The sequence below is a fragment of the Ixodes scapularis genome, unplaced genomic scaffold (assembly GCF_016920785.2).
Source record: "Ixodes scapularis isolate PalLabHiFi unplaced genomic scaffold, ASM1692078v2 PGA_scaffold11__112_contigs__length_91849675, whole genome shotgun sequence".
Taxonomy (NCBI): Eukaryota; Metazoa; Arthropoda; class Arachnida; order Ixodida; family Ixodidae; genus Ixodes; species Ixodes scapularis.
The window spans coordinates 5,300,221-5,320,774 of record NW_024609837.1 but is presented as its reverse complement, the minus strand read 5'-3'; the positions used below and the strand labels follow the sequence as shown (position 1 = coordinate 5,320,774).

Sequence of the window (20,554 nt, the reverse complement as noted above, 5' to 3'; positions counted from 1 at the left end):
TTAAGCCACATGTCTATCTTCACTAATGCATAGGTAATTAGCCAGTTTTAAATGATTAAAAGTAATTAGAAAGTATCGCACATTTTCAGACACCCGCCACCCTGGTTAATGCGGTCCCGAAATAAATTATTCATTTACTTTGAATACACTAATATTAGAAATTTTATGCCAGTCTTTGCTGAAACACCCGGTATACAGGTATACATAATAATTACATTTCTATCACAATATTGAAATATACTTTATTTCTCAAGTTCTTTTTATGGTGGCCGGAAATTTAATGGCAGCTCTTATTCTATATTTGAAGGAAATGTTGTAGTGTGTTTTGTTCGTTTTCTGTGCTGCTTCTTTGCATTCAGAAAATAATTATAGTGCGTGCATCAGTGGAAATAATTTAAATGATGTTGAAAGACTTAAAACGAAGAATAATGTAACATATTCCTGAAAAGAATCCGGAACACGGAAATCGTGTTACGTAAGCAGCCGCTGCGAAGTGCTGAAAGCGTATATTTCCTATTTCCGTTGACATGTGGTTGGAACGTTAATTTGTCGGTCTTTGCCTTCGTACGTCGTGATATGCGTCATATACAGGAAATGCACATTCCATAGACGCTGTCATTTTTCAAACATTACATAAAGGCTTTACTTCTGACGATCCTGTAGACGTTACAATATGCTGCTCAAGATCACACTGGTCCTCGCTCTTGCTGCGAAAGGTAAACCAATTTTATGACATGAAGGCTTGTACTCATTGCAGAAGATATAAGCTTTATATAGCGTTTATTAATGCGCTTCTCAAGCGTAAACTGTTAACAGTACCTACAGCATATTCCGCATTAAAAAAAGGTTTATACGCATAAAAGTAGATGCTGCATTTTTAAGGGCTTTTAATATGAGCGTTTTCGCTTGAGCTTCCCAGCTTGCCCAACAACACGCGTTGCTGCAGTTCGAAACCCGTAGGTACATCGAATGACTTCTTTGACATGTTACACTGACGACAGATGTAGATAGATGGAGCTTTTTATTGAATACAACGTCCTGTACTTTCGCTGTTCGTGAACTATAGTTTGATAACCTTATATTTAAAATACCATAAAAGATAAGGGTAAAAAAAAAGCTTTCATTATGCCATTAGTATGCACAACCCTACATGGCTAGAGACCAGCTGTCAGAGACATTTTTTTGTTGAAAAATATGTCATGACTTTGAGGATCGTTGTTATTGATAATGCTGATGTCAGGCGGGATCCATCTAAAAGATGAACCCCAGATTGTATACCGCTTCTAATGTGAGCTTTTCTATACTGGGAGGAGTCAGCAGTCTGCACTGCAGCATGGCGCTGCAATGAGAGGCGGCCAGGAGTGGTCGAAACTAGAAAACAATATACCGCTGCTCCCACGGGTGTAACATCTAGCCACTGCGAGTTGTACAAACATGCAACAAAAACGAAACATTATACAATTACATTCTTCAACCCCAGACACCCAAAAATAAAAATAACGGACACACACACACACACCGTCTTGAGGTGTGTTGTGTGCATATCCGTTGTTATATTTCTTTCCCTTGACATGGGTTGAAGTATCGAGGTGATTCATCAACTTGGCTGCGCTTTTTTATGATTTTTAAGCTTTATGAAAGCCTCAAAACTACGAACTTACATTTAGTATAAAATGCTTCACTCGTTTCAGGTTCCTCCGATTGCCCACGTTGGCGTAACACAAGCGTGTGTTTACTCAAACCTGAGATGAAGGTCGGAATGCCCGCCGTTGGATGGTTCTATGAAGTCAGTGCCGGAAAATGCTCCCCAACTGTGTATAGAGGGCCTGGAAGTCCTGACGAAAATAGATTCTCATCCCAATCTGAGTGTAATGAAGTGTGCAGACGTGAGTCTAATGAAATATACAATATATGTGAATCCACACTTGTGTTCTTTTTATGTTTCCGCCTGTAATACCTCCTAGAAGACAAGAGCCGGTACTTGTCTTCTCTTCTGCTTGTCATCTCCGCTCCATGTCTTAGATGTGTTCTTGTCTTCTCAGCTCCCTTTCTTTCTTGTCTTCCTTTTTGTCTTCTCCCCCCCCCCCCCCACACACACCCTCATCTCCTTTAAACTTCATCACTAATAAGTCCACGCAGAGCCGCCTAACTATCGTCGGGGCAGGGCGCCTTGCAGCGTCTCACTGCGAACGTGACCCTCACACGCGGCGACGCCAAGACAAGCGACCGCTCTGTGTCTGCTTCATGCAATCCGTAGCTTTTTTTCTTTTATAGTGCGGCGTAGTCTCGTTGAGCTTCAGCACGTTTGCCGCTTGGGGAGGGGCAAGGATTCACCAAAGATGAAGCAATGCGCAGGCCCTGTCTTCTAGGTGCTATGGGCCTGTACCGCGCGCTTGCCGCAAGACATGTCGGTTTCCGGTTGTTTTCTAGACATTCTTTTATTTTTATCTTTTTTTCCTTGCTTAAGGTTACATTTGCTTTACACAGGCAGCAGCGGTGGTTTACGAGTCACATGTTTCTGACCCTCTGACTTTCAAAGACCCCCAATCAAACAGCGTGTTCAATGCTTTAAAAAAAAGTAAACTCGCTAAAACATTTAATACTAATTACACGACAAGACCTGAGACATTCCTGTTCTAGCCTCACCATAACATGATGTCGTATTGTTAACGACGCCTACCGATCGCTCCGAGAACATCCTAAGATTGCTTGAATACGTTTTCCGCGACTCTCAGCGAGCGTAATAGGAGTGCGCTCCAACATAAAGACACATATACACTCTCCCTCCTCATATATTCTAGTCCAGCTGGAGCTTGGTTTTCACTTGGAGCGAGTAGAAGGTACATTAAACGTGACATAATGCGAAGGCTTCGTTTTCTAGGCGGCATTCACTTGTCCAGCTCCATTGCACCAATCCGCTAACCCTTTAATCAGTACGATGAGCATAAATGTTCGTAATTTTATCACTTTTGTACTGGTGTGCGAGTTAAATTTGATTTTGCTTCTTACCTCACTTCAAGGGGGATTTGTTCTAACACTTTTTGCTACTCTTGCTATTACTTTAGATAACGTACGGCTGTCCCTATTTTAGGTACTGCGCTTTATCATACGTTGCTCTTAATAAATTTTTGATGACCACAATCAATCTCGCGTGAGATTGGGACAGAGTACATGGTGCAACAGCGCGATACGAGTTAGAACACATTAGTTTAAGAACGTTCTCGCTGGCTAGCAGCATACAATGACATCTGAGCCACTGATCGAAAGAGAGGACATAAATATCGGAACCCACACGTAGAAACCAAAGTTGCGGGTATTCTGCATGTCTGCGTTGCGAATCCGCCATTAAATATCCCTAATTTTTTAGAGGGTTCATGAAACATGCAGCTAAATATATATTTATTTGTTTACATAGCGAACATAAAAGCCATAACCAAAAATACTTTGCGTTTTCGTCCCGAATCATCATGTCCCCTGACGTCACGTGACATCATGTCAAGCGTCGCTCTATGGTGCACGCCGTACTTCTCTTTGTGCCTCGTGTTCTTTAGCGCTTTTAACGATCTACAACGTACAACCAACTCGCCCAGGTTCATACCCTTCTGCGTCACTCTGCCACGTGACTTCCCGTCACGTGACCTTATGACTTCACGCAGTGACACTGTGCTCCACGATCTTACGTCATGCCGCGTGGTCACGACATGACATGATCCCAGATTACTTGACATCGGAGTGTGAGGTCGTAGTGTCGCGTGACATCAATGTTTTCTAAGCTCAGCAGTTAAACTCCCAGATTCACTAACCGACATTAATATTTATAGGAAAACTTGGCTCAGTTCAAAGCATATCATACTTCGTTATTGAAAGTGCACCGGGGCAATGAACGTGACATTTATATAATCATCGTCGCTGCACAAATATGAACTCTGAACGCTGCAAAATAAAAGTGAGCGTTAGAGATTTCGAACATGACACCGATAAATGCTCTTGCTACGAACCTTTGCCACTGGTACGATGCTCATTCCGAGCGAAACAGACACAGAGGGGGATTAAATCCCGGCGTTCTGCAGCGAGAGCACAGAATGCTTTTCTTTTCGAAATACCTTACATTGGCACTCTCGGCCACACATTTTTTTTTCCGTGCAAATATTATCAGGTTAGACGTAAACATAAGATATATTGATGCGAAGACAATGAGCTGAAAGGAACAACAGACAGACACCAGAGAAAGAAAGGTATATGTGTCAAAGCTTTAAAAGAGCGCCATACTAAGGGCTTTTAAAAGTGCTTCAAGGTTGCCAACTATGTCATCCTCATAATTTTTTAACTTTTTTTTTTTTTTGTGGGAAAGGAGGGGGAATCGGCTTTGGACACTTTTATAAAAAAGGTGTTCCAACAGTTTAAAAAATGTTCATTGTCTTCGTGTGTTTTACACTCCAATATGCATTCGGTATTTTCATCAACAAAGATGTGTTTATTGGCAACGTTTAACTGCGTAGTTTTAGGGACACAAGAACCTTAGGCGTGAGGCGTCTGGCACAATTTAATATTTTACACAGTACTCGGTTAAATAATTGTAAATATATCGGGCTATAATTTGAGCTCCACAAGATGATGAGGAATATAATTCTTATGCTTAATATCATTACTAAGGTCACAAATATAATTGAGGTCTTAATAATACCGCATCTATATATATACGAACGAAAAATGAAGGATTTTGCTTCAGAAAATATTACATCTTTGATATAAAAATACCTTAAGGGGTACAGTGTTTTACATCAGATGCATCTGGTTTTGTCACCAAGATCTTGGACACCAGGTAAGTTCATGCCACTGCTATCACTCCTATTTGTGTAGCTACATCTCATTTTATATAATATTATTTTGTTACTTAAACAAGAAATCAACTGATCATGTATATTTTTTCTATTTAGTTAAATTGATTATGTTTTGCTATCCTAGGAGACGTACCAGGTTTTTGCTTTGAAAATCCTCCAAACAACCCCGGGAAAGGTGCACGCTCTCAAAAGTGGACTTACAGATCTTCGAACGGGCAGTGTGTCCAAATTCAATGGAATGGCGCAATTCAGTCTTGCAAGAACATATTCGACTCGTCTCAGGAATGCGAACGAATGTGTAAAAGTAAGTGGAGCACTGTACACCCACAATAGCTGCCGGGGAAATTAAATTACTGTAGCGTTTGCAGCTTAGGTATGGGATGTAGATTGTGTTTCATAGTTTATTTTGACTCATATGTATATGAATTACAAGCGACGTTCGGTTTAATAAATAGGCAGACACTCAAATCATCTACTGCTCGTTGCATTACCTGTGGCCATCAGTAAACCCGGATGGTGCATGTCAGCCTATGCAACAGTGTACACATAGAAGGATCGACGCGTATCTGCAATAAATCATCTAAGAGAGCATCGCGTTTGCAAATACTTATAATATAAAAGTAATCATTTTCATAATATGCAGAATGCTTAAGCATGTCCAACTTTAAGAGAATAAGATAAAGTTGAACTAAAATATCTAATGACGCACTTCAGGCACATATACATAAACAAGCGTTGTTTATTCGCGACTGCAACCCTGAGCATGCTCCCTCCATTTCTCTGTTTCACTTATTAACCGCCAGGTTGCGGAAGTTTTTACTACACATTTGGAGAGGCGGTAGCTCCCCACGTATATACACCATGTCTTTTTCGCTGTGTGGCGTTGCCTCCCCTAAAGTTGCGAATACCCTAATGTAGTTTAGAAGCAATGGGACCCCACTCTTTTGATTTTCCCTACTCATTTTAGAGATATCACGGCCCTGTCTCGAGGACGAAAGTCGCTAAAGGGCATTTCTCTGGAAGCTCGAATGAACGACCTTGGTGTGTAGTTCATTGCTCGCAGAACTGTCTGCAAGCAATGCCAGAAACACAAAGATCATCAGACGTAGCAACCACGCTGCGGGTGCCTCCCACAAAGAAAGAATGGACGGATCACGATGTCAGATATTCCAACAACTGTATACACAAAGAGCATTCAATTGAGGAATGTCTACTATCATAAATATGGCTTAAAAACAGGTGCTTTTTTATTTTTGTTTCAATTTCTAATTCAATATCTTCTATCTATAAAAAAAAACAAAAAAATGGTGATTCCTCTAACAGAAAAAAAAAACTTAAAGGGTTAAAAAATGTCATGAATCACGTTTGGTTATCAAGTATATAGCGGTATTCGAGAATTGTATTGGTATAATTATCCGCTTAGGTTATATGTTTAACTGAAACGTTTTGAGTCCCTATTGAAAATTTCATCAACCTACGTAATTTGGGACACTGACTGCCAGTCAGCAGCCTTGGTGGAACGTGATGGACCATCACGTCATCTGATGGTCCATCAGATGACGTCTGACTGCCACTGCCAAGGGAATTTCATCATCAAGGGCAGCATTTATATAAGAGTAAAGCTATACGCACTCATAAATATCGCCAAATGCCTCGATAAAACAAAATGTTCGAGAAAAAGAAAAAAAAAAAAAGGAGGACCACCGCGGATCAAACCCGCGACCGCTTGCGTACAAATCGGACACCTTAACCGCTATGCTACGCCACCGCTACACAAACTCGATTTGACTATACGTTTTATACGAGATGCTTCGGCTGCAAATGCAGTTAAGTCGTCAGCATGTTATGAAAGCACTCGTACATCACTCGCCGTACTTCAGTTCTACTCACATGCCATGTAGAGTACTTTCGCGTCGTAGAACGATCCTTTTGTTCGCGCGTCATCGGCCCAGTAGACCTGGTACACCTTGTCGTCTTCAACTACACCGCTAAAGTCCCTTACATCGTCGGAACTCACAACAGGCTGGCTCTTGTCGAGAAAAATTCTACTAAAACATAAGACATTGTAGAGCCCGGGCAGGATCAACAGGTTGGAGCAAGCGGGCAAACAAAACGAGTCGAGAGCGATCGTTTATGAAAGCTCGGCGAAGCCTCTATGGGCGAAGCGAAGTGCGAAGTGTCGTGTTCGACGCTTCGGCGGCTTCGGCGGGCTTCTGATCAAGGTTGTCGGTCGGTTGCGTGTCACATCTCTAACATCAGCGGTTTTATGGGCTCACGTCCCGAAATCGTTTTCTCGTGCATAGATTACTTTTCGTATTCATAGATTTGACGAAATAGTGGTATCCGAACGAACTTTACGTCCTTTGACCGTACTTCTGTCTGCACGTCAAAGCTTTCTGACGTACAGTCAGAGACAATCGATGTACAGTCAGAATCACCACCAGGACATCCTGATGGCATTTCGCGGCGGCCGACTGCCACCAGGAAACCATCAGAAAGCCGACAAGCGGGGTCGGACTGGAGTTTGACTGTCGGTCAGAGTAACTTGTTGGCCAATCAGACATGCTTGACGTACAGTCAGGCACAGTCAGCGGTCCACTAGAAAACATTGACTGCCAAACAACGTTACATTGATGGATTTTTCCTTCGGGGTATTTACAGATTTCTTAATCTTTCTTGCTTGTTTTATATGCTTGAAATCAACTGTAAACAAACCTACTCCTCTCACTCCTCTCCCAACACTCACAACTAAATGACCATTTTGTTTAGGGTGCTGATAAAATTTCCATTAAGTTCCAGATTACGGAGTTTGCGCAAAGGGGATTAAGAGCGGGTGTACACCTACAGACGCCAAGTGGTATTGGTTCAATTATGAGACACTTAAATGTCAAGAAATGAACAAAACCGAGTGCCCAAACGGGGAAGGAAATGCCTTTCGAACGTTCTATGAATGTAACCGGCGATGTGGAAGTAAGTTTACAGTTCGTTTTTTTTCTAGAAGGGTCGTATTCATCTGAGATGGAAACAATGTGATTAATTTCAAATCGTCGTGAAATAGCCTCATTATTCTGCCACCATATTTTGCCTCTTCATTTGATAATAAACGCAAGACATAGAAATACCCAGTTTCTCGTGACTAATAAGTGACCTTGTTGAACGTATAAAACGAGTATTATGGGTCAAACAATTTCGTATAAATGGTGTGGAATTTGGGGTAATCCACCCAGAATTAGTATCTATTTGACAAAGTTTATCATCTGTAGCGGAACGTTTAGCTGGTTATTTAGGCAGACTAAATACCCAATGTATGAACGCATGCACAAACAATTAACTTTAACCCTTTCTTTGGCTCCAGCTACCTAACTGTGCGATATTTTCCATCACTAAAATATTGACCTACAATGGTTAGTCAAACGATCTTTGTTGTTCCGTTAAAGAAAAGGCACGAGGTCATGTGATAAAAAAAAAAAATTTGAATTATACGAATATTTTTTTTGTTTGCTCTAAGTATCACGGAAAATCAGTTTTATAAGTTCGTAATTTATTCCATACAAGGGATAAAATGAGATCAGGGAGTTAATTTTTGATTGAACTAGAAGAGGTCCTCCTGGCAGCTGTGGTAAAGCTGGAATAACCGCCGTTCTTGCAACGTAGATTACTTGTCAATATAAACTGCCTTCAGATAAAATACACTGAAGTGATTATTGACATCCTCGGTCTTTAGTCATAACTCAAATTACGAGCTCTAAGCGTCCTAAAAAAACAGAATTCACATTAATGTGCGGCTGATTTGCGCATTAAAAGAGTGGTCACAGTCCCCGTCGGTGCAGTACGACCAATGGCGCTATCGAACTACCGGCTCTTTCTAAATGTGGTCGAACGACGGACGGTGCATATCAGCCTATCAGAGCGATGCGTTCCAGCGTCGACAAGAAGGACTGGCCGGCCATTCGTCTACGCAGGAACCCTTCGCCTTTGCAGTGTAACGCCAAGTGGGAGCTGGTTGTTCCTGTTAAAGGAACAGCCAATTCCCACCTGGCGTTACATTGGAGGGACTGTGCCTGTACACCGTTACTTGACAAGGCCATTGTTTTGTATCACCCAGAATGCGGTGCCACCATTTACATGGCTCAGAAGCAGTATTGTGACCGGCAGGCTTGACCAGATATAAATATGGTTAAATAAAAATCCCACGCGAAATCCGCAGAGTTAAAAGGCACAGTTATGTACCTGTTTTCTTTTTGTCTTTTCAACTTCTTTATTCTCGTCCGCAACAAATCGAGCTTTGTGGTTTACTCTTATTTGTTGGTTTTGTTAAAATCCGCTCTGTGTTAATAAAATGTGAAAACTCTGAAACATTGCGTTATCTTGCTTAATGGGTTAAAAATATACAGGGTTTGTACAAGACAAGTGCAGCATGCCAATACAAAATATAAGTTCCTGCATATATCTGGCATATCAGTATGGGTACAATACCCTTACCAAAAGGTGTGAACAGTTTAAGGGATGCGACGATGGCGGAAACAGCTTTGATACACACAAGCAGTGTTGGGAGACTTGCGCAAGTAAGTAACTATGTCTATTTTGAGATTGCAAAAATGAAATGCGAGGCTAGACGATCCAGGATATAAGTAGAGCTTATACATATAGATGACTTCTTTTAGAGCGCAGCTCTTAGGTGCCCGTTTCCGGCTTGAGTGGCGTCGCCGTCGGCGTAACCGCGCGGTGCACTATGGAAAATGTTCCACAATGCAAGGCGCGGGACTCGTGACGTCACGTGTGACGTCACGAGGGACGTTACGAGGGTACTGCGCGGTGCATTATGGGACATTTCCCATGATGCAACGTGGGAGGAGAAAGGAGGAGAGGGAGGAGGACGAGGAGAGGGGAGGGGAGAAGGAGGAAAGAGGGGGAGGGAAGAGGGAGGAGAGGAGAGAGGAGGTTGAAAGATGATGGCGAGGAGGAGGAGAGGTATACCCTCCTCTCAGTACCCTTCCCTCCTCCTCCTCCTCAAGAACTGCGCTCTCATTCGGCGTTACAGGGAGTTGTAAACGTCTTTCATTCTTTTTAAAATACATTGCTTTGAAATATAATGAAGACGTCATTATTTTATGAACACCATTAGATGTCGGTACTGATGGTCGTCTGACGTAGCAGCAATAGCAACACACTGGCGCGTGCCCGTCTGTGTGCGTGTACACACGTCGATCCCGGTTTTATCATTTCCGGGTGCGTCTTCAGAAAGTACCTGTGCGTAGAAGGTTTTATCTGCTTAAATAATATTTTTAGTTGGACGGGGTTCGATGAAGAATTATTTCTGGTATCTTCGACATGCTTAGAGTTGCCCGAGAGTGTAAAGTTCCGATTTATTTTATACATATATTGAATACTGTGAATTTAATGTTCGTATTCTGCTATTGCATGTTACGAGCGCCTGTTATTCCTTTGATATACTACATGTCCCACAAATTCCAAAGCACTGACATAACCTTAATACTTCTTAACGAACTCCCATTAAATCTGCAAATTAAACTGGACGCTTTACATTAAAATTAAAATATGGAATCAATCAATATGCTTATTATAGTGCCCAGAAACAACCTTGGGGTCGTGGTACTTGCACACTGGACGGAAATGAAGACATAAAGCACACAAATACAGAAGAGCAATGCACTGTACAGTAACTGCATATAATCATGCCCGACATATACTGAGCCGAATGATAACAAAATAGAATCTCTAGTTCTTGTTTACAATTATGAGAAATTACAGTAACATAAAAACAAGTTTGAGAGGCACTCGAAACGAATAATATACGAAGCAGTAGCACAAGCACACAGCCAACAATGTCTTTGCTCTCCGAAATCAATATTAAAGTGAACCACATTCATAATTCACACACCGGACAGGTGTTCAATAGAAATAACAAATGCCCTGTAGCACAAGATAAAAATATCGAGTTTCTCAGAGTGCTGGTTATAACACTTGTATCGATTGCTTCTGATTCGAAGAGTGAGTGGGTGTCGTCGTTATAATAATGGCCGATAACTTTAGCAGAACACAAAATTGTATTAACACTGACAAAATAAACGTAAATATTTTTGCACTTGAAGATTCTCAGTCAGTTCATGGCGATCGTCTCGTCCGATCCGTCCGGTTCGATCCGATTGCTCGCCTTCCGCTGGCGTTCAGCTCGTTCCGTTCACTGTCCGCAAAGCAGCACAACACGTCGACGCCACGACGTCGGCGACGACGACGTTACGCGACGCCAAGATGCTGTCGTAATGCCGTCGTGACATCGCGTCGCGTCGAGGACAACGCCGTTTGGCGACATCAAGTCGCCGTTGCGACGCGGTCGTGACATCGCGTCGCGTTAAAAACGACGCCGTTACGCAACATCAAGTCGCCGTTGTAACGCGGTCATGACGTTGCGCGCTACATCGAGGACGACGTGGACGTGGCCGTCGATACCGACGTTGACGTCAACGCTCCACGCAATGTCAAACATCGCTATGACGTCTCGTTAACGCTGTCCTAACGTCATCGTGAACGTCAACGTCACGACAAAGCCTTGACGGCGTGTAACGTCGTCAACGATGACGTGGATGTCGTGAAGCTGACGGGACGTCTTCGTGACGTCGAGTTGCGTTATGTCGACAACGACGTCAATGAACTGACACCACGCGTCCTTCTGGCGTTGCATTGACAAGGACGCCATCATCTTGACGTCCCGTGACGCTGTCGTCGTCGTCATCAGATTCAACGTTGACATTTTCGTCGCTCTCAACGCAGTATGACGTCAGAACGCTGTCTTGATGTCGTGTAACGCAGGTTCTCAACGTCAATGACGACGCTGACTTCAAGGCGTCGTCGTGATGGCGCATGCGTTGTGACAAGTCAGGTCGCGGTAGCGGTATGTATTGATGTGACGCCTGACGTCTAGGTTGCATAAAATATAGTCCTGCGTTCTATCGTTTCTGTGACCTTGAGTAGTGTGCCGGTCGAGCTTGGCGTTGGAAGGAAACGCGTTTTTCATAAAAAGCGGCTAATGCGAACCACTCGTTCCTTCTAATACACTCTAGCGTCGCCGAGATTTCTTTTTCTCGTCTTCTTTCTTTTTGAACACAGTCACGCGCTCTCAGTCAAAAGCTGAACAGGTTTCACTCGCGAAGGCCGATATCGCAGGTGTCACGGGTGAAGTGTAAATTAGTGTTGTTTTTAGTTACTTTGCCCACTGTATGTAGTTAGCTTATTTTGCAACAAAAGTTGTTGCAAAATAAGCTAACTACATAGTCAGTCATATAAATGGGCTTAAAAAACTAAAAGTTTTGGAAATAGAAAAGGATGATTGATTCCGAGAAGACGCACGTGGGACCTTAGGGCACACTTCAGACAAGCGGCTTGGTGAATTAATCGAACCATGCAACGTTTTAAACAAAAACAATAGTTCCGACTTCTGACGGTACCGGTGCAGGCTTAACAAGTCAACACGCTCTAACGTTGCGTCGGAAGTTGAACAACGAACATCCTTCATAAGGTAGCGATGTTTAAAAATGGAAATAAACTTTTCCTGAACTCGTTCGATTTGGAATGAGTTAGTTTTAGAGATTCCGTTTCACACAACTGAGGCTCATTCTAACTAGGGCACGGATATGGAGCGGTACAACGCGAGAAACGCAGAAGGATGCTTGAAGTGCTTCGTTGGGCGAAAGGAAACAGCCAGCGTGCGCAGAGACGGGTTAACGAACCTATGTTACGGGACTAGAGAATCGCAGGCTGGGATCGAACATTACTCCCAGATCTTCCATTGCACATACCCGGGAGAGAGGTTCACCATGAATACTATATGCGAAAAAATGTATTCTGTGCCTTCTGAGGAAATGTCATAACCCTGGTTTTAGCACGGCTTAAGGGAGGACTATTTATTGGCTGACCACCTCCTAAAGAAAAAATATTTATCTTCCTCAATCCTAACGCAGTCATCTCAACTAACTATTTCTTTGTAAGTTTTAATGTCATCAGCCTATTGCAGGAACAAAGAATTAGAAATAGGGTCAGAGACGTCATTTACAAAAATTGTGAACAGGAGTTGACCTAGGACGGACCCCTGGGGAACGCCAGAACTTGTCCTGTACAATGAAGAGTTCATAATGTTGTGTCGAACGTACGCTTTCCTGTTTGACAAATAGCTTTGAAACCAGTCGTATACTCTGCCACAATCCCCGTAGGCTGAAAGCTTTGATAATAGGATCATATCATTTATACCGTCAAATGCCTTGCTTAGGTCAAAAGAAACCCCGTCTAGCTGACCTCTGTTGCAGGCTGCATAAGATGCGGCAGACATAAAGCTTACAAAATCTGTAGTCGTTAATCTGCGGTCATAAACCCATGCTAATTAGCGAGGGTTAAGTTTCTAAATTTGAAAGACAAGAATTGATGAATGGCTGTTTCAAAAAGTTTGGAAAATAAAGAGAGTAGGGAAATTGCTCTGTAGTTGAGAACATCACCTTCCTTTCCCGACCTTAGAACCGGAACGACCACGGCAATTTTCTACCTTTCAGGGAATATTCCTCACCTTAATGAGTTGTTAAATATTGCACATGGTATAGGTGTGACTATATCATGAAATGTTTTGACAATTGCAGATGGTATTCCATAGTGTCCCACAGACAGCGTGGCTTTCATTTTTTTTTACTACCTAGCTCTACACATGCCTTGTCGACATTAATGTAACTTAGTAGGTCACCGAACTAATTTAAGTGAGCCAACGTGACGTAGGAGCATACGGTACTGTCTTTGTAGGCTTGACTAAAATGATCTGCAAACAGCTCAGGCACGCACTCCGCAACTCTTTTATGGTTATCCAAAAATATTTTCGATACAATATTCTTCCCGGAACGTGATCTAGAGTACCTCCAAAGTTTCTTACGGTTTTTGACAAGGTCAGGTTTCACTGAGGCATGATACGCCAAGCGGTCATGGCTTAACACTATCATACATTTCTTCCTGCAACTCTTGAATTCTACTTCCCACGTTGGGAGACCACCTTTCTTGAACTTTCTGTGCAAGAAGTCTTTCCTTTTAGTAGCCTTCTTAGTTCACTAGAAAAACATTTAGGAAAGCAAGGTTTCTTTAAAGACCTTAAAGGGATGAATCTGTTGATGTCCTCTCGAGTTAATCTCGTAAAGAGAGGTACCTGTTAATATGCATCAGAGGATTCTAAACCCGGAAAACAATCAACACTCGAGAGGTGGGAGGGCATCGTCTCCTGATGAAAAATTCTATAAGATGCGTAGTAGAGAAGCCTTAATAGGAGCGCAAACCGAGGAATCATCAAAAGAAAGCACCAAGTCAAGGGATGGATGATACTTAACCAAAGGAACCATAGGGACTTCACCTCGGGCTACACGCACGCAATCCATGTTTGAGAGACAAAAATCTAAAGCATTACGTTGGTGGATAAGCATAACGTTGTGCTGTGCAAGATCTAAAAAAGAAACAAAGTTTAGGAGGTCATTGTCTTTCTGCTTGCAATGAAATTTGTCAGTCGAAACATTAAACTGAGTCCAGTTGATGCCTGGAGCTTTAAAATCACCTAAGACTAAGACATCACGCCCGTGTAACTTGTTAACGATGTTCTCCATGCCAGTGAGACAAATGCGAAGGTCGTCGGGCGTCGTTTGCGGAGGCGGGTAAAAAAGGCCAATAAAAAGGCGTACTTTTTTGGACACTTGATTTCTACCCATAAACTCTCGGGAAATGTTTCTACATCTTCGCGTCTTTTCGAGCGGAAACGCCCGTCAACGGCCGCTAACACGCCGCCCCCAGTTGTATCACGCGTTGCCAAGTCGCGGTCACGCCGGTGCACCACAAAATAAAATAAAAAGTAATCGGAGGACCCAATGTCACAGCATAACCAAGTTTTTGTTAAACAGAATATAGGATAATTGGATAGGATAACGTTATAAAAAAGAAAACAAAAAAACATTCGTCTCTTTGTGCATGAGCCGCGGACGTTTCGATTAACTAAACCAACGTGACTCATCACCTTTCGTCGGTCGTGGGAGTTTCCTTTGAGACATGGAGAAGGGCTTGTCGAAGGGCGCCTCTGAAAGCTTTAAAGGGGCAGGATTTCGGCCACACGGCAGGGTTAGCGAGTTTCTCAAAATCCCCGGCAGCAACGGACACATGGATGGAGGCGTACGAGTCGTGCCGATTCCTCAAACGCCGGCACTCCAGTTTTTCAAGCCCGACGGAGGACAGGTGAGAGGGGATACCCTCACAGGTGGTGTCCAGCGCCAGTTTGGTGTCCCAGTAAGGCTCTCCGACTCACTGACGGCGAAGCGACGCTCAACTTTCAGGTGTCGGATGCCGCAGTGAGTGCGGGGGTTCGAGCCTTCGGGCGCGTCGGACCCAAGTTCACGGCGCCGAGCAGCCGCGCGAGCCGTGCAGGAAGAAATTGGCGAGGGGAGCAGCCCTCCGTCTGGTTGTCGCCGTCGTCGCTGCCGCCCGCAAGCTGCTCGGATGTTATGTGGCGAGCCAAAGCAAAGCCATATAAATGCCAAATAAAAGTACTCTGGCAGAAACTAACGCCTTGGAGCAAAACTGTGTTGAGCCACGGTTAAAACCCTAGGATTGCACAGCTTGTGTAAAGTTAGGAGTTTTTTTTTAAGTGCTACCTAGGTTATCTCAATTAGTGCTTTGCTGAAGCGTAATATAACCTTGCGTTTACACACCCGACTAATAAAATTGACAACTCCATAGTAGTGTCTAAAACAATTTAATCAAACAGGTGTTTCTTTAAAAAATGCGCACATTAGATTTATTTCAAACAATGTACTGGAGGAAACATTTCGTGAACTGAGATTGAAACATACTCAAACTACCGTCTCTAACATGATCCACATCACTATAAGCTAGCCTTATGCTAGTGTGTGCATTCTAGTTCATTACATGCACTTTCAGGTTTATACGTTCAAATATTTTAGGGTTTGTTAATGAAAACGAAGCACATATTTGTTTTCCTTCCAGAAAACCCAACAAGTCCTTGTGCGCAAAAGCCCGACGTGAGTCAGTGGAAAGGAGCATTCACTCGCTATTATTATGATATTGATAAAAACGTATGTGTACGTACAAGTCAATTTTCAAAGCGCACAGTCAACGGAAAAACAAACATCTTCTATACATTCAAAGAATGTCAAAGACTTTGCATTGGTAAGTCTATAAGTTTTGCTCTTGCTACCGGCTTCAGGAGTTAGTGAGAACAATATCAATAATAGCTCCTATTAATGAAACGTTAACGCTGACACACTATGTACACTATATATAGTAAGGTGATCAAAACTCACCGCGTCTTACGTTTTTTTTAAGATTTCAGTGACTATAGAAACTCAGAAAAGGACCACCATAGGCGTCCTGCGTTACCCAGGGGGTGCTGCGAAAAGGGACTTGTTAGGATTTGTTTTTGGGTAGTGCAATCTTGAGCGTCTTAAACTGTCACACATGTAGAAGCGTGGCTCCTCTGGTTGGAAATCCCAGATCACGAGGCAAATACAAAGAAACAACAAAACTCTGAACGCAGTCCATGCGCAGGTCAAGAATAAGACGCTAAAGGTCCACACGCACAATCGCGTTTTAACGCATTTGAGTGCGTTGCGGCGTCCATGCGGCGAGGGGTGGTTGCTTGCGGTACGACGCACGAGGTCCCGCAATGCTCTGTAGCGTGACGCATGGCGAGGAGATCGAACTATAGGGGGCGCGCTGACCCGTTTGTTGCTCCCACAACTCGGTGTTTACCCAACACAAGGCCTTTTGCACATGCCCACAGGCCTTGTGGGCATGTTCATGACACCTTCTTCGATAGAGCGCGGAGCACGGTGTAATGCAAATATACTAGCAATAAACGAGGTGAGCTTAAGTGCCGGATCTCTCCCGAAAGCAGTCGTCGGAGTATGAGAGCCTGAACCACTTCGGCTTTTGGGCTGAACTAAGCACCGTGCATGCTGCATTGTTCATGCTGGTCGGATTGTTATAGAAGAAACCATAATCCTGCTCACAGGAAAACACGAAATCCAGCCGAACGCTGACGCCACGTTCCGTTTTGTCAGCCAAGCGCTGAGTCCCTGGATTTGTTGTCCCAATACGTGTACTTCCTAAAAAAAGTGGGTGTAAACCTTACACCCCTTGTCACATATACGACACTCCAAAACTTCAGTTAGATGTACAGCGCACTAACGTTGTACCGACGCTACCAAATTTCACGAGCGGTTTGATAGCCGCATTGTACAACACATTAAAATAGTTAATGTAAGTGTGACTGACCGCAAAAAAAAAAAAAGTTATCGGGGTTTTCTAGACTCAGCTGCACAACCTGTGTGCTTTCTTTTTTTGTGGACTTTGATAAGTACTTTAGCTGTTTAGTATGTTGCATCGCACCGTCATCAACCCTCTGGCAAAAGTTGGGGCAGTCAGTTCGACGACAGTGCGCTGTACGTCGAACTAAAGTTTTGGGGTGTCGTATTTGGGACAAGGGGTGTGACGTCTACACCCCCTTTCTTTAGAGTGTAGTTCTAAAGTTAGCCGCTTGGGGTGCCACTGTCTGATTTCATCCCCAATAGGGACTCGCTCAAATTTCCAATACTTTGCGGTGCGTTCGGCCAATCAGAGACGGAGGAAGCAGCGGAGAGTCACGTGTTCACTCGCGTCACTAATGATGCGTATCCGGCGCTCCGCTCGCGGTACCTGCAAGTTCCTTTTAGGGTGCGGTGGGAAATGCTCGAGCAAGTTTTAAGCAAAAGCATTAACTATTCCATCGAGCAAACCGGCGCTATCAAATTTTGAAGTTGCGCCAAACGGCACATGAATTCTCCTGTCCCATGGAGCGAAGCCTGTAGTCTGTAGCAGCCACCTCATTGGCTGGAGCGCGGCGTAGTTCCAAGGAACGCCATCTCACTGAGAAACACACTCCAGGCGCAGCGTCCCGGCCGCCTGTAAGAGGGAGCGGCTGGCTACACAGCCAGCAGTGCCCGGCCGGGTAGACTCCTGAGAAGCTGCACGGCCGAGCTCAGCGCGGCTTGTAGGAATACGCTACGTATACAAACGCTTTTGCATTCCGACAAGTTAGCAGTCCTAAATGTCGTAGTTTTTTTTTTGTTTTTTTTTTTGAAGACGGCGATGGTTAAAGCCAGACAGAATTTGTGAATGCCTGGAGCTGAGCTGGTTGGTATGGCATGCTTCTGACGGTTTCTAGATGAACGCTGAAGGAAAAAAACGAAGCAGTGGAAAAAAAAGAGACACACTCTGCTGGACTATCATCCATATACTGAAATTCGTCTTTTTCATAAACATTAATGAATATACTAATGAGTTCTCAGGGGTAACTTCGGCTTCTTTGGTATGATATTTGGTGGCTAACGTTCACATGTTCCTGACTTGGTTTCTCACATGGGGCGCTCCCAGAAGTTCCAGTTTTTCTTTCGGAAATAGCGTAATGGAGGCGGCACTCACACAGTCGTTCCCGTTCGCCTCAATAGCCAGAGACTCCAAGATTCTCCCTGCAAGCTGGTTTTTGTGTCTTCCAACAATGCTAACGTTTGTGGAATCAGGAGCACATTGGCATACTGGGCAATGCGCCGGAAGGTGGCGAGCTGACGCTAGTGCGCCAACGGAAGCTGCATGCTCCCTGGTGCGGTCATTAATACATCGCCCAGTTTGTCCAATGTAGGACTTGCCACATGACTACGGAATACTGTACACAACTCCTCTCTCGCAAGGGGCGTATGGTGTTTTGTACCCGATGCCGCAGGTGGACTTCTGATTTTGGTCGCTCGTACAATTCGCCTTGCGGCACATGGCATATGCCTTGTTGGGGGCTGAGCATACGACCTGTACGCCTTGTCGGCCGGCGATCGTTTTTAGGCGATCCGTTATCCCGTGGATGTATGGCATCATCACAAGAGGTTTGGGGGGCTTCTTTTTTTTGTTGGTTGTGTAATTTTTTATTTTTTGCCACACTTGCTTGCAGAGGCTCTCGCATACCGGTATTGGAAGTGTGCTTGTGTAACCAGAGTCCTGAAGCCTACAGAGCTGTTTTTGAGAGTTTTGCCCGACTCTATGGGGGCATGATTTTTGTAATGCGGAGACAAAAGCTTTGGTAGCCAACCCTCGTTTTATAGTTTCTGTGTGTTCTGAGTTGCTTGGAAGGAATCCTTTAGATGAGCTGGCTTCATACATCCAGCACATATGGGTAGTTTAGAACTCCAAGGAGAGATATAGAAACCGTATGGACAGGTTTACGCGAAGTTTCTGGGTGAAAGATAATCCTGGGAAGCTGTATTTAAACTTGCGTTAGACACTATCTAAACACCTGTTACTCGGCTCGTCTGCATCGGAATTGCACAGTATGAGAAAGTAATCTACATACAGGAAAATGGCCTGAATGCGTCGATCTTTAAGATTTTCTACTCGGGATCCTCTGCAGACTCCACTTTTCTGCACATAGTGTTGCTCCTGGTGTGAAACCACAGTCGCTATGACGTATATTCCTAAACGCTCCAAGAAGCTATCAAGGCTCATACCAGCTGCATTTTGGAAGCATTAGAGGCCCTGCTCCTCGATGGTTGTTCGGAGGATCATCAGGAGAGTCACATGGGAATCGAATAGTACATGTCCTGGATATCTAAAAAGAAACCCTGAAAAATTTAACATCTTTTTTCCTTAAGAAAGTAAATCACTCGCTCCGAGCTTGGTATCCTGAAGGGTCGTTTACTTTAACTTACGATAGAATCTTCGCCAAAACCTGTGACACTTGACTTTGCCATGTGTGTCTCTCCGATACGGTGGCGCAAAAAGGAACTCCGTTTTTGTGTGTTTTGTTGCCGAGAAAAAAACACACAATTCACTTGATTGCGATCCTTTGATAATGATGATAAGGCCTCTGCATTGTTTGGATTCGAGTAATTTTAGGATGGCTTTTCTTGCTGATTGAGTTCGTTTTGGATCTATTTGTTTGAAGCTCTTCGCTATGGCTTGTGTGGATGTTTCTTTATACGACCCCGAATCCAGAACTACAAACCCTCCCTCTTTGTTTGAAAAGCATAGCCTTTGGTTTTTGCGACGCAGTTCCTGGACCGTTGAAACAAAGGTCATCTTTGGAGTGTCCGGGTTGCGTAAGCCAGTCAGGCATTCAAGTCCCTCATAGATGACTTGCAATGATGTTTCCTGAGGTGCTTTGAATGCTCTTTCTCGTACCATTAGGAGCTTATCAATGGCGTCTTGCTTTGGTGGGAGGCAGAACTTAGGTCCTTGTTCGATCACGCGTCGGGCTGGTGCCGAAAAAGATACGTCCCCGATGAACTGGAGCGGCGAGCTTTTGGGTCCCGTCGTGGCTCTTCATGCTGTATGTTGTTTCCATGTTGGAAAAAAAAAACATTTTCAAAAGGTACTTCGTGGTACATCTTGAGTTTCTTTGCACCGCCACTGCGCGATAGCAATTGTTGACCATATAGTAATCACGCGCTTAAGGTCTCAATCCTTGAGCGCGTGATTACTAGGGGACAACTTTCTTCGTTTCGAGTTACCCAGGAGCGAAGTGGTGTGGAATTGTTTCCATGCGGTGGTTACCGAGATCCGCAAGATTTAGTCCACGCTAACAATAGAACCAACTTTTAAATTATTTGTAGTTAATTTAATTTTCTGTCCTAGTATGCACGTGA

At 43.7% G+C, this 20,554-nt stretch overlaps 1 protein-coding gene across 1 annotated transcript; it reads left to right on the top strand.

Annotated features, from left to right (window-relative positions):
- Positions 1–673: 673 nt before the first annotated feature.
- Positions 674–16,099, top strand: LOC120844667 (papilin-like). Its single transcript, XM_040216576.1, has 6 exons — positions 674–716; positions 1,692–1,886; positions 4,966–5,145; positions 7,635–7,811; positions 9,236–9,406; positions 15,873–16,099. Exons 1-6 carry the CDS (start codon positions 674–676, stop codon positions 16,097–16,099), a joined length of 993 nt encoding a protein of 330 aa, XP_040072510.1.
- The last annotated feature ends 4,455 nt before the right edge of the window (positions 16,100–20,554 follow it).

Coding starts and splice junctions, on each gene's coding strand:
- LOC120844667 (XM_040216576.1), top strand. CDS start 674: ATGCTGCTCAAGATCACACTGGTCCTCGCTCTTGCTGCGAAAG. Junction 1,887..4,965: donor GTGTAATGAAGTGTGCAGAC/GTGAGTCTAATG, acceptor TTGCTATCCTAG/GAGACGTACCAGGTTTTTGC. Junction 5,146..7,634: donor ATGCGAACGAATGTGTAAAA/GTAAGTGGAGCA, acceptor ATTTCCATTAAG/TTCCAGATTACGGAGTTTGC.